The sequence below is a fragment of the Myodes glareolus genome, chromosome 16 (assembly GCF_982192425.1).
Source record: "Myodes glareolus chromosome 16, mMyoGla1.1, whole genome shotgun sequence".
NCBI lineage: Eukaryota > Metazoa > Chordata > Mammalia > Rodentia > Cricetidae > Myodes > Myodes glareolus.
Genome location: NC_142041.1, coordinates 15,725,993 through 15,740,710, shown reverse-complemented (window position 1 = coordinate 15,740,710; position 14,718 = coordinate 15,725,993). Strand labels below are relative to the sequence as shown.

Sequence of the window (14,718 nt, the reverse complement as noted above, 5' to 3'; positions counted from 1 at the left end):
TTTCCACACCTAAGTAAGAACTACATTGCTTTAAACAGACACATTCAGACATACTAGGTACAGTTACAAACACTGTAGGTCATTAAGAGCCATGCAAACTCAGCTCACTTTATAAATAGAAATTTACAAAAATAAAATTACCTAAAATTAAGCCCACCATTGTACTCAAATATCCGGTTCCACTTCCCAGGTTAAGAAAAGATAATCCTGGTTGAAGTTTCAAAGCTTCCATAACTTCAGAATAAATGCAAGGTGCGGACAAGTGTATGTTCCCGTGCTTCCAGGCTAAGTCTTTGTAAGCATTGTCTCTGTAGCCTTCCAGATAGTAATCTCCACGGTCAATGGCTCTGAAGGCTTGCTCTACTCTTTCAGTGCGGATGTACTGCGCTTCTTTAAGGTTATCAATTAAGTCATCATTATCTTCCCCAGCACTCACAGCTCCTCCCATGACAGTATTCAAATCAAATCATAAGTTAAAATGTATCGGAATTAGTAGAAATGGCTTCCAATAATGTGTGCTTTTTCTTTTTAATATTGGACTTGATTTCCAAAAATAAATTAAACCTGGAAAAGAGTAAAAATAAACAAGTTTAAATTAATATGTATTATGATATTTTCCATGAATATATTCTGTTCCAGTCATAGTGTTAAAACAATCTAAATATACTATTTCACTTAATTCTTGTAACCATGGAAGTTAGAAAACTGGGGCTGGGAATTTAAATTAACTAGTACTGGTCCTACATGGTGACCATGATCACATATCCAGAGATTAAATGATCATACTTACATGCAATTTAAAATTCAATTAGTCAACTTAGTCAGAGTCCATGTGCTTAACAGCTACCTGCGGCAGCTCTTACAGGCAGCTGACAGGTGGCTGGCTTTATAGGATAGTGATGATCTGGAGAATGAGACGGTAGCATTTCAGTATCAGGCCTTTCTGATTCAAAGTATGGCTCTAAATCACTTAGTCACATTTCTAATAAGAGTAACCCTAATTTAACGACTAAAATTCCTGATCTAATAATTTTACATGGTATTCATTTTAAATATTTAATACAATAATAATATATATGTATATTACCTAAACACTAAACATAAAATACAAAAACAAAAAGGAGCCAGGCATAGTGACAATGCATTTCTGTAATGACACCACTAAGAAAGCAAAAGATAAAGGTTCATGAGCTCAAGGCCAGCCTAGACTCCGAAATTTAAAAAAAGCCAGATTCACTGTTTTAACACATGCACAAACATAATAACTACTCTGATAATTTTGTTATAATAAATATTGACACTATTAGTTTTTATTAACAAGTTTAATGTTTAGCACTGGAACACCATGCACACAAATGCTTAAAAGTAAATATTAAAAAAAAAAAACCTCTTGAAAGGAATGTCTAGATGCTTAAGATATAAAGGTTTCCAGAATGAGACTTCTGGAAGTTAACAGCAGACTGACATCTCTTCATTGCAATAACACTACACAAAATAATCTCTGTGGAAAAGGATACTGTAAACGCAGTATACTCTTTTCATTAGGGAGATAAAGGTGGGGCAAGGACCACTCATCTCATCATGAATTTGAATAAATGACAGCTGAATGAAATACTTCAACATCTTTTGAACAATGAGGACACCATGTAGGGTGAGAGGGTTCCTTAGTGACTCTAAGGGCACAGAAGCCCCAGATTGATTTCCTACTTTAACAAGAATAGGGGGTCAATATTACCAGGTTTGGCTGGCATCATTTCTTTGGGAACACAGTTTTTCATTTTCACTTCCCTCCTTGGCATTCACAATTCAGAAACTGACCCACGAGTATCTCTGAATTGAATATACTCATGACTGTATACAACTTACATAGTATGTTTAGTACGATTCTCTATCAAGATCAACTCAGATTTCCACTCAAAGATGCTAGTGTTTGAATGAAAATGTCCCACACAGATTCACAAAGACTGGAACTACTGGGAGTGTGGCCTAGTTAGAGGAAGTGTGCCACTGGGAATGGGCTTTGAGGTCTCAGATGCTCAAGCCAGGCCCAGCGTCTCTCTCTTCCAGATATCCTGCCCATCCAGGTGTAGAACTCTCAGCTACCTCTCCAGCTATGTCTGCCTGCATCCCACCATGCTGATAATGGAGTAAACATCTGAACTATAAGCCAGTCCCAATTAAATGTTTTCAATGTTTTCTTTTATAAAATTTGTCATTGTCATTGTGTCTCTTCATAGCAAAAGAAACCCTAACTAAAACACCTAACTACCTGGGGAAGCCAGATCCCCTGCAGCTGGAGTTACAGGCAGATGTGAGCCACCTGACACGGGTACAAAACTTGAGTCCTTAGGAGGAATAGAAAGTGTCTTCAACACTGAGCCATCTCTCCAGTTCCCAGGGTTATTTAATCTCTAAGTACATCTGAAGAGCCCAAGAATAATACAGAAATGTAGGTTCCAGAAATAGGAATGTAGAAATAAATATAACGTTGTAAGCCTAGAGAATGAGAGCAGACTGTCAGCAGCTTTCTCAGCAGCTGAAGGATTAATTATTAACAGTGACTTACTTTGATTTACAACCCATAGTTCTGTCTGCATAGCTCAAGCGGCCTTCTGCAAACCCCCTGACCACTCATGACCAGCAACTGATGTGAGCTGAGTTAACTTTTAAGTGATGGGATGTACGTGACTTTTTGGTTGTGCACTGTTCCATATCCCTTCTTGCTATGCAAAACTGGAAGTATCAGGGGAGTGAAATTATCCCATCTTCCTTTTGCATTTGGGCTTTGATCTTTCTCTGTTCTATACACCTCTTTCCTTTATACTTCCTAGCTGGCTTCGAGGCTGGAAAGCTAGCCCCTGGTGTCCTCCTCTCCTTTTCTCACTCCTCCCTCTTCTCATTCTTCTCCTATTTATTCACTCTGTCTGGCAGCCCCGCCTAAACTGTCTTTCTCCTGCCCAGCTATTGGCCATATGGCTCTTTTTAAAGACAAATCAGGTGTTTTAGGAAGGCAAAGTAAAACAGTTTCAGAATTAAAAAAATGCAACACATCTTTGCATCATTAAACAAATATTTGACAGCATAAACATTCAAATATAACACATTTTAAGCTAATATTCCACAACTCTGTGTGTACGTGTGTGTACATGTACATGCAGGGGCCTGGGCCTGGAGTTATAGATGGCTGTGTGCCTCCATGGAATGCAAACCCCTAGGATCTCAGCCAGAGCACTCAGTACCTGTAACCTGCTGGGTCTGTTGCGCCATCTCCAGCCCCTCTTGGTTAGAGCGGCGAGTATCAATAAATAAACAACTACCACTATTTACTGGCAGAACTCTTTCATGTTTTATTACTAAATATCACAATAAGTCAACAAGGAAGGAAGGCCATCTATGACTATGTTCACATTTTAGAACAAAATCATTCATTAAAGGATAGAGTGTTGTACTGCAAAGGAGTCTGGCAGAACACAAAATGAGACCTGGACCCAAAGTAGAACTGTGAACAGCTTCGCTAATGGCATATGGTGAAAAATGACTCACACCTGGCACTTTCTAGAGCCTTAACAATCTTTCTCTGTAGACTAGTGATTTCCTTTCCCATTTTTGGCAATGAACCCTTTTCCATGGTCTCAGCAAATTTATGAAACTCCTACTGAAAACGCAAAGAAATCAAAATTTTTTACATACAACTTAACAAGACTCTCAAACCACCTCAACACCCAGGAGAGGCACTTCTAATTTGAAAAATCTACTATAGGCAACACTGAGTTGTAAGAATAAAATTAGACTAACTCCATTTTGTTAAACAGCACCTTATAGAAAGCCAGTGACTAGAGAGTCGCCTTTCACTCTATACAGCTCAGATCCTAGAAAAACCAAAAACTGTGCCTGTATGGAGGCCCGGAGCCTTACCTTGGGCATAGACCATTCAGCTTTCGTAAGCAACCTGACTGTTCCAGCTGTCCTTTTAGATATCTCATCCTGCTTGCAGTTCTTTCCCTTTATTAACCCTGCTCTTATTCCCACTGTGCTGGTTGCTGAGATGTGGTCCAGGTCCAGACCTGCTTCAATAAAGTCCCTGTTGTGTTTGTATTGGATTCAAATTCTGAATGGCCGTCTTCAAGGGAGTTTCATGACACAGGCATAACATCTGGGGGCTCATTCGGGATCCCCAGCAAACTCCTGGACCCTTAAATCACAGGGCTCACAGCTAACCAGTAAGAGATCTTCTTTGTCTGTCTGTCTGCTCTGCCAATAAACCAGCCTACTTGCTGACTTAGGCACTCAGAAGGGTGAAGCAGTCTGGTACACCATGAAGCCAACAGTGCCCAGAGTGGAAGATTCCAGTCCCCACTTGGACGCAGCAAAAGCAGGAGGAGCCAGATCAACTGGCACAAGGGAAACAGCCACCCTCCCTAAAGGTGCTGGAGTATCTGAAGATTACCAACCACCCTAAAACCATGGGCCAGTTGAGAGACGCATCCTAAGAGCTGGGGATGAAGGGAATCACCTGAATGAGGAAATGGTTAAGCAAGGAATTCGACTTAAATTTTCTTGAACTCTGTGCACTGTGAATTTACCTGCTGTCTATCTATTCGCTTCCTTTTTAAAGATGTGCCTAGGTCGGTCTGTGAGCAGTCAAATTATGGCTAGAGTAGATGCACTAGGAAGCTGTTGATTGCAAAGGTCCAGGAGACGTTCTGCACCTTGTGGGTGGAGGAGCCCTACGTTTGTACTTGAGGGTGGAGTGCCTCAAATCCTGGATGAGTCTCATAATTTTCTGGCAAGTGTTCCAAATTTTGCTTGAGGATGACAAAATGCCTCAGAAACTGACAGACTTTGGGCATGTCCACAGCGAGAGAGCTGAGCCCACAAGAAGACCTTGAGAAAGAAACTCTGTTTTGCATAATGTCAAAAACCTTGTCTGTTCTCTGGGGTCTTCTCTTTTTGTTTCTATTCTCTGTAATATGTATCTGAATGTGAGGGACACAATGGGACAGTCCTCCTCTTCTCCCCTAGACCTGCCTGACTCACTGAAAGGACGTGGTCACTTGTACCACAATAAATCTGTTAATATTAAAACCAAAAGAAATTTGTCAAAATTTGCAGCTCTGAATAGCCAACCCTCAATGTAGGATGCCCTCCACCCCCGCGCTCCGAGGGAACCTTTGATCTCAACATCATCAGGGTGGTTGGAATCGCTATCTGTTGTCCCTGAATTGGTTACCCTGACCAATTAGTTTTCTTCTAGTTAGTTGTTTGGAGGAATCTCTCTCCCCTGGGTTAAGGCCCTTCTATCTGACTGGTCAAGATTCTTGTTATCTCTGCCGAGAAAAGACCAAAGACCCCTCTGGCACTGAAACCAAGGTCTTCCAGGGTGGTCATTCAGAAGAAGACACTTCACCCCACCATATTCACCCACAGGACCATCTGGCCCATTTGCCCCACAACCAGCTGCTCCTCTGCCTGGGACTCAGGGCACCAGCCCAGCCCTAGGCACCCACAGTCACGGGTCCAACACCCCTGACTTTGAACAGGCACAGTCGGCGGCCCTGTCCCTCCAACCAGCTGGGTCTCCCGGCTCTATTCTCCACATGCCACCAGTGATCTTTATAACCGGCAAGCACAAAACTAGCCCTTTTCTAAAAACTCCCGAGACCTCAGTAACCTTCTCAGTACTGTTCTATTTACCCACCAGCCCACTTGGTATGACTGTCAAAACCTCCTCCAGTTCCTCTTCACAACTGAAGAGAAGGAAAGAATCCAGTTGGAGGAGGAAAAATTGGTTCCAGGCCCCACAGAAGAACCCACCAATATTCCTGCTCTTATTGAAGAGTGGTTCCCTAGACAGGTGAGAGAATATTTGCGCTTCACAAGCTTCTGTTGTCTATGGATCCCAGGCTTTGCCGAACTGGCTAAACCACTGTACCAGGAATAATGAGATTTTACTTGGACTAAGGATCACCAGTTTGCTTTTAAGAAACTGAAACAGAGCCTGCTCTCAGCCCTGGCACTGGGCCTGCCAGATGTGTAGAAATCATCCCACAACACACAGATGAAAGCACAGGAGGAGCTAAAGAAGCTCTGACTCAGACCTTAGGCCCCTGGCAGTGGCCTGGGGCTTACATGTCAAAGAAATTGGAACCCCTATCAGCTGGCTGGTCGCTGGTCACCCTGCCTCCCCATAATAGTGGCAGTGGCTCATCAGCTGATCAAGGACGCTGACAAGTTGATCCTGGAGCAAAATCTCATCACAACCACCCGTCATGCACTCAAGTCTTTAAACAGCCCCCCACTGAAGGCTGAGTAATGCAAGGCCTGCCAGCTCACCAACACCATCCACAATTCCTGGAACCGTCCTCGGGGCAAGAAACCTGGAGCCTATTAGGGAACAGACTTACTGAGAGCAAACCTGGCAAGGATGGCTATAAGTATCTCGTCTTTATTGACACTTTTTTAGAATAGATCAAGGTCTTATCAACTAAGCACAAAATGGCACAGGTGGTGGCCAAGAAACTGATAGAGGAAGTTCTGTTCAGTTATGGATTCCCTACTAGAATAAGGTCAGACAAGACAATGATCCAGCTTTCGTGTCCCAGGTACATCAGTGCTTACCCACCTTTCTGGGAATTGACTGAAAATTACATCGTGCATACCAAGCCCAGAGCTCAGAATAGATGACAGATAGATAAAGATAGATAGATAGACAGACAGACAGACAGAAAGATCAATCTCAGAGGCTGGCGCAGACTGGGTGTGGGGCTCCTTCCCTTTGCCCTATTCTGAGTGAGAAATCCCCCATACCAAATGGGACTAACCCCTTTGACATCCTGTATGGGAACCCTCACTTACTATCATCCCATCTTTACAGGAAGAAATCCTGGCTGAACTGAATGACCAGAATCTTTCGGATGCCTTGGTTCACAAGCAAATCTGGCCTAAGCTTAGAGCACTTTAAGGCTCTGGTGTCCCCGCACCCTCTAAACCTCATTGGTTCCGCCCAAGAGACTGGGTCTATGTCAAGAGGACAACCCAAAGTTTCTAGAAGCTCGGTAAGAGGGACCCTATGTTATTCTACTGACCTCGCCCACCACCATCAAGGCTGACTGAGACGCCAGGTGAACCCACTACACCCATGCTCGACTTGCTGATCTCTACACTCTCAATGAGGATATCAGGGTGAAGGATGGGAGGCATCAAGGGCCCCGGATAAGACCGCAAGTGACTCTGCTTTCTCGGACCCTGTTAACAATCACCCTGCTTCTGTCGGTCAGTGCGGCATCCCCCTCAAACCCTTCCCGTTCAGTGAATCAGAACTGGCAAGTTTATGACCTGGTCACTGGGAGGGCTTTGAGCTCAAGTCCCAGAGTTGCTCCCCTTTGGTCCTGGTTCCCAGATTTGTATTCTGACCTGGGTATACTCTATGACCTGTTTGTCACACGTTCCCCTTATTAGCCATGAATCCAAGCAACCATGTAAATGCAATTCTTCAAAGATTTTACTTCTATGTATATCCTGGTCACAAAGAGAGGACCCAACAGCAAACAAATTGCGAAGGGACCAAGGATTTTTACTGTAAGTCCTGGGACCGTGTGTCCACCGGACACATCTAATGGCCAACTGCAAGATCAGATGACCTAATTTCAATAAAAAGAATTTCTTTGCCCCAAAGCTACAGAGAAACCCTGTCAAAAAAAAAAAGTTTTCTCACCCTTATACCCTCAAGGAACCCATGGTCATTGTAACCTGATCAAAATGACTCTTACCAAACACTGGCAAGAGGGATTAATTTGGGGCACTAAGCTTTATGACAAAAGCAGCCAGCTCACTCATAGAGATATGGGAAAGCTCTGGGGTATCTGGTTGCAGGTGGTCACCTCAAAACGTCCAGCAGTGGGGTCCAACTGAGTGCTGACACAGTTACTAAACCTCCTCCAGTCACAATCCCTTCTATTGTACATCCTCCCACTATGGCCCCTCCCATTGCAACTCTGCTAACCAACCCAGTTGCAGGCCCTTACCTTACCCCAGACTACCCAAAGAAATTCAGCCCCCTCACTCTCCTAGACCAAGCTTTCTCCTATTGAACGCTTCCAGGTCCAAATTGACCACTGTTTGCTGGCGTTGTTATGACACAGTCCATCCATACTATGAGGGGGCCACAGTGTCAGGAACTTATACTAACACCGCTGAACCCAGTCTATGTCGTTGGCAGTCTAAGGCCCAACTAACTCTTCAATATGTTACTGGAAAGGGGTCTGCCTGGGGTGCGTACCAGAAAAAACAGCAGGTACTTTGCAATCAGACTTTAAACATGCCTAATACCCAAGATTACTTAATTCCTCAAAATGATACTTTGTGGGCTTGCTTCACAGGACTCATCCCTTGTACACATCTAGGGAGTCTTGATTGCACTAAAGGTTTCTGTGTGTTTGTAAGATCAGTCCCCAGGCACAGACACTGAGATGCTCACCAAGTTAGGACAACCACCTTCCAGGCTTGTTAAGAAGGAACACATCACCTCCCTGACCTTGAGTATATTGTGAGGCATTAACTAGGCTGGAATAGGGACAGAGACAGCTGCTTTGGTCACCTAAAGAAGACAATACTCTGATTTGAGTGCAACCATAGACCTAAACATAGAGAGAATGAAAAATGCCACTTCCCATTTACAGGACTTCTTTTTTTTTTTAATGTTTCACAGTGTATTTTTATTTTTTTACAGGACTTCTTAACCTCACTAGCTGAAGTAGTCCTACAAAACCAACGTGTTTAGACCTTGCTTTTCTATGTGGACCATTCAGAAGTCGTTAAAGACTCAATGGCCAAAGTCTATGAAGGACTGGCTAAATAAAAAAGAGAACGAGGAACAAATCAAAGCTGGTTTGAGTCTTGGTTTAATTCTTCCCCCTGACTAACTATCTGAATTTCCTCCCTCTTAGGACCTCTGTTAATCTTGGTCTTGTTGCTCACCTTTGCATTTTAAACAGGCTGGTGCAGTTCATAAAAGAAAGACTAGGGACTGTCCAGCTCATGGCAGCCTGGCCTAGATACCAAATGTTAACCCTGGACAAAGGCCCCTGGCATGAAGCACCCACTAATGACAACAAAAGGGATCTTGTGGTATTCATTTTTTCTGTAAAGAAGCAGAGACTCTGGGGCATGGGACAATCTGACTCCCTAATTAGTAGCTATTAGAACTGCCCTGGCTGCCTGAGCAAACGGACTGTTAGTCTGCCAGACTTTATGCCAACACCAGCTGCTCTGAACATGTTGTGTATGTCTTAGTTACTGTTCTATTGCTGTAAGGAGACACCACGACCAAGGCAATTTATAAAATAAAGCATTTAATAGGGGGCTAGCTTAGTTTCAGAAAGGTAGTTCATGGTACAGATATACTAATGATGTGGGGTTCCCCTCTGTATGCTGTGAATACCATTCATTAATAAAGAAACTGCCTTGACCTGTTGATAGGGCAGAACTTAGGTAGGCGGGGAAAACTAAGCTGAATGCTGGGAGAAAGGAGACTGAGTCAGAGAGAAGCCATGCAGCCCCACAGGAGACAGATGCCGGAACTTTTCCCAGTAAGCCACAGTCTCATGGCGATACACAGATTAATAGAAATAAGTTAAATTAACATGTAAGAGTTAGCCAATAAGAAGCCAAGCAGTGTTTTAATGAGCCAAGCAGTGTTTTAAATAATATGGTTTCTGTGTGATTATTTTGGGGCTGAGCAGCCAGGAACCAACAAGTGGCTCCTTGCTGCATACCATCTGGAAGCACATCTGAAAGAGAGACAGAGGCAGAGACAAGGACAGACTGAGCCTAGCATGGGCTTTGGAAAACTTAAAGCCCATTCCCAGTGACACATCTCCAAGAAGGCCACACCTCCTAACCCTTCCCAAATAATTCTGTTTACTCAGAACCAAGCATTCTGACATGCAAGCCTATGGGGGTCATTCTCATTCAAACCATCATAGCATAAAACATACTGCTACAGCTCCTCAGCCTGCACCATTTCAAATAGTTTATACCAAACTTTTCACTACCACAAGCATTGGTGAGTCCTAGATGATCCTACAACCATTCCCACATAGGCCTGATGGGAAGCACTTCCCCTGGTGAGCTGTCCAAAGGATTACTATCACTGTTATTGAAGATAGGAACACAAAACTTCATTTGCATGTGAGATCTGCTGTAATTAGTGCAAATATCCTTCCTCTGGCTGCAGAAACAAGCCAGCCACTCAGGCTGACCTAAAAGAGTTGGCTGGGGGCCACCCTCCTGAGCCTTTCCTCCTGTTGCAACATGAGGCCCTATAAATGATTTCTCTTCAGGGGCCACCTCTTACCTACTTTCTTAGCTGTGTGGGCTGGTATAAAGAAAGCGGCATCTCAGACAGCAGAGCAGCGAGCGGTGCAGTGAAGCAAGGAGCAGGCCGTACCTGACAGCCTAAGAGCGAGCTGAAGAGTTCAGAAGGGGCTATGGTAAGAAGAAGAGGAACAGGATGCAGAGCTGAGGTCTGAAGGACAGAGGCCTTCAGAGGACCCCAGGCCTTGACTACTACAGCTGCTAGGATGTAAGGAATGCAAACATTCTAGGCCTGTGCAGGAGCTGTCATGTATGTAGACACGAGAATCTCACAACACAAGGACTGCACAAGAGAGCACCCACCTGCAACCACCACGCATTTCTGTCAAAAGCCCAGGAATACAAGAATGCATAATTAGCACCTGAAGAGCTCCCCCCCCCAACACAGTTTCTACCCAGGTGCAGAAAAGGGTCTCAGGCAGATGTTCAGTAGCAAGAAGGAAAGTCTACAAACTCAGAGAAACTGTACCATAAAATAAAGGAATGGAGTTCTGATCGTAGATTATATGGGTGGAATGTCCAGCTTCAGTGCAACTTCTACCAAATCCCAAGCCATTCTCACACACACAAAACAAGAGCAATCCTAAAGCGCAAATGGAACCACAAGATGGCAAATAGCCAAAGAAAGCAATGCTAAGCAGAAAGAGCAGTCCAGAAGGCACCACATGACCTGATTTCGAAACATACTCCAGTAGCTTCAGTAGGCAAAATCGAAAGGCACTGACATAGAACAAGCAGAGGAACATAGGGGCCCAAGAAATAAACATGCACTATTTTTTAATGAACGTGTCAACGCCACCACACTGAAGTACAATCTCTTCAGTAAACTGTGTTGTGAAAAGTGGGTATCCACACAAAAATTTAAATCAAGTCCTTATTTTACACTACATTCAAAGGTCTCTTCCAAGTGGATTAAAAGTTTAACCATAAGGGGCTACAGAGATGGTTCCATAATTAAGAGTTTGCTGAGTTCCGTTCAAGCACCCACAAGGCTTCCAACTGCTTGTTACTCTAGCTCCAAGGGATCTAACATGCTCATATGGCCTCTGAGGAACCAACATATACATGGAATACTCACACGAGGACATACATAAATGTATGTAAAATCAAAGATTTAAACATGAGACTGACAAACCGTAAAATTACCAGAAGAAAATGGAGGAATAGAACATAGGGGCTCCAACTACAGTCCCAGCATTCAGGGCACAGAGGCAGGAGGGTTACTATAAGTTTGATCTAACCTGGTCTACATAGCTAATATTCCCTGCCACCAAGAGCTACACAGTAAGAGTTCACTGAAAAGTTTTACAGAGCAAAGGAAATGATAATGAAAAGACAAATGACACACTAAAAGAGAATATTTCAAACCATCCATCTGAGAAGAGACTAACAGCCAGGAATGCAACTCAGGAGCAAGAAAGAACCCAGCCAGGAAACAGGAGCCAAACTGAGCCTTCTTAGAAGAACACACAAATATGTCCAAGAGGTACATGTTCACTATGACTCCCCAGAAAAACTCAAAACTACTGCAAGGCCATGTAGACCTGTAATCTCAACACTAGGGAGGCTGACGTGAAAGGAACACAAGTTTAAGGTCAGCCTGGGCTACTTGGCCAGACCCTATTCAAAACACACCCAGAACACACATACACACGCACACACACGCACAGGAACATATACAAACACATATAGGAAGATATCACCTCACCTTTGTAAGAATGACTATTATTTTTTCAAAGAGATAAAAAGTGCTGATGAGAGTATGGGGAAATAGGAGCCCTAGCACTCACTGCTGGTAGGAACGATAATACAGTCATTTCAGAAAAACTGTAGTGGCTCCTTAGAAAACAGAATTACCAAATGGTCCTGTGATCCCCCTTACAGATATACATTCAAAAGAACTGCAATCAATAACCGAGTAGGTATCTGCACTCTCAGTCACTACTACAGTATTCAAAGGGTCTACGGGGTATGTGTGTCCTTAGGTAAGTGATACACAAATGTGTCCACCTGAGTGTAGCGGTACATACCTGCAATGCCACCAGTTGGCAGGCAGGGGCAGGGTGATTAGAAGTTCATAGCACAATTACATTGTAAATCTGAGGGTAGCCTAGGCTACATGAGATCTTGTCTCAAAACAAAATACTGTTCACACACATGTAAGCATGGAGGACATTGTGCAATCTAAGTAAGTCAGACACAGGAAAAGAAATGCTGCAAGGTCTTACACTACATGGAATTTACAAATATGATGTTCCAGCAATAAGCTAAATGATTATTACTAGAGCTAAGAAGGAAGTCCGTGGGAAAAGGGAAAATGTTGACCAAAGAATTTGACATAATGGTAATGCCATTGCATAAAATGATATGTACTATTAAAAACAATGTAGGTCAGTAAGATGGCTCAGCAAGTAAAAAAAAAAAAAAAACAATTAAAAAAAAACCCAAAAAACAAAAAACTTGCTGTGGAAGCCTAAAAACTTGAGTTCAGTCTCCAGAATCCATGGAAAAGAAGTCAGAAGTGCTGATGCACATCTGTACCCAGTGCTCCTACAACGATAGGAGACAGGCATCGGAGAACTGCCCATACCCTCACTGGCCAGTCAGTCCATAGAACCCAGTACGTAAAAACAAGACTCTGCCCCAAGATGGGGGGACGACTGACTCCTGAAAATTATCCTTTGTCTACATACACACAGACACACACACACAGACACACACACGAGAGAGAGAGAGAGAGAGAGAGAGAGAATCATAATATAGTGAACATACATTCTGTACTAAGTATATGAAGTGACAGATCTATTAAATAGCCTGGCTTTAAATAAAAAATAGCATATTATAACTGTTATTAATATCTTTTCTTAGAGCTGTGACTAAACAACTACACAGTCTAAGGAAGTGCAGGCCATCGCGGCCAACCATGGTGCCGGAGCAGCAAGAGGAGGCCGCTACACTGGGCTGACAAGACGCAGGAGCTAGAGGAAGACAAGCAATCAAGCTATCACCTCTAAAATGTACTTCATTCCCAACAACCCACTCCCTCCACGTAGGCCCTACTTCCTGGAGGTTCCAAAGCCTCTAAACAGAATCACCAGCTGTGGACCCAATGTCTAAGAACAGGAACCTGTTGGGGACATTTCACATTCAAAGCAGAACAACCCATAGACATACAGAACTACTGCTTGTTGATTACAAATAAAAATATTTAATAAAAAAAACAGTTAAGAAAAAACAGAACGGTCAAAGACAAGTTCAACAATTTTGCTGTGTTCCTTGTAGGAGGGGGCAGCAGTGGCACTGCTCATGTAGGGAAACTGAGGAAAGCCAGCACCTGATTTAATGTGACAGTCTTCTCAGCACAAGGGTAGGAGGAGAGCAGAGGCGAGAAGCTCTATTGGAAACTGAAACTTCATCAACGACCACAGACGGGAAATACCATCCAAAAATAACAGCCAGAGCAAAAGCAGAAGCATGTTCATTATCGGTGTTGAAGAAATACCTATAAAACAGGTAAACTCAAGTTCCCTCTAGTGTGTGAATCAAAAGATACAAACATGAAGAAGCCAGAGAGCTCCAGGCTACGTCTTTAGCTCCTAAAGGGTTTATATGAAGCATTGAAATGAAATTGGTAGGTTGAAGGTCACATGAAGAAACTACAGGGACATGATAAAGTCATGTGGAGAATAACTTCTTTAGGAATAAATGCATCTTTAACAAGAATCTAGTGCAAAACAAAACAGAGATCACACGAGTAACACTAGAACTTCAGTAATGTTCTTTTTACACTATTAATGTGTATCATTACAGTTCCTGAAACAGTGAATGTAAACACTTGTATAATATTGACTGACCTGGCTCTACCAGCATTTCTACAGAGAGGCGAACAGCAGTGCTCCAAAGCCACTTCTGTTGACTTCCTAGGCACCTACATGCTTTACTTTACTGTTGTTGTTATTACATATGTGGATGCCAGTGTGACACGGGACATGTTTGGGAGATCGGAGGACAACTTTGAGAGCAGGTTCTCTCCATCAACCTATGGAATCCAGGGACCAAACTCAGGCTGAAAGGCTTTCAGGGCCAGACACTCTTCCTGTTGCACAGTCTGGCTGGGCACACTATCTGCTGTTTAAACACAGCACTGACAGCACTGCCCGTACCGCCAGAGCTGGACAGGGATTGGCAATCCCGGAAGTCACTGATGATGTTACCCCCATCATAGGCTTTGAGCATTATATAGTATTGTGTCCTCCCTTAAGAATTAATCCAGTAAAGCAAGCATTGTGGAAAAGGCCTTTAATCCCAGCACTCCGGAGGCAGAGGCAAGCGTGAGAACAGTCT

General features: G+C 43.3%; 1 protein-coding gene across 4 annotated transcripts in view; it reads right to left on the bottom strand.

Annotated features, from left to right (window-relative positions):
* Positions 1-14,718, bottom strand: part of Pcmtd1 (protein-L-isoaspartate (D-aspartate) O-methyltransferase domain containing 1) — a 71,716-nt gene that overhangs the window by 36,942 nt on the left and 20,056 nt on the right. For 3 of the 4 annotated variants that reach the window (XM_087897095.1, XM_087897097.1, XM_087897096.1), the window contains exons 2-3: positions 791-904; positions 142-564 (exon numbers count right to left, since the gene is read on the bottom strand). In XM_087897095.1, the coding sequence (XP_087753221.1) occupies positions 142-448 (307 nt within the window). In that variant the 5' untranslated portion in view covers positions 449-564; positions 791-904. The remainder of the gene's footprint in view (positions 1-141; positions 565-790; positions 905-14,718) is intronic. The other variant, XM_087897098.1, reaches the window with a different exon arrangement.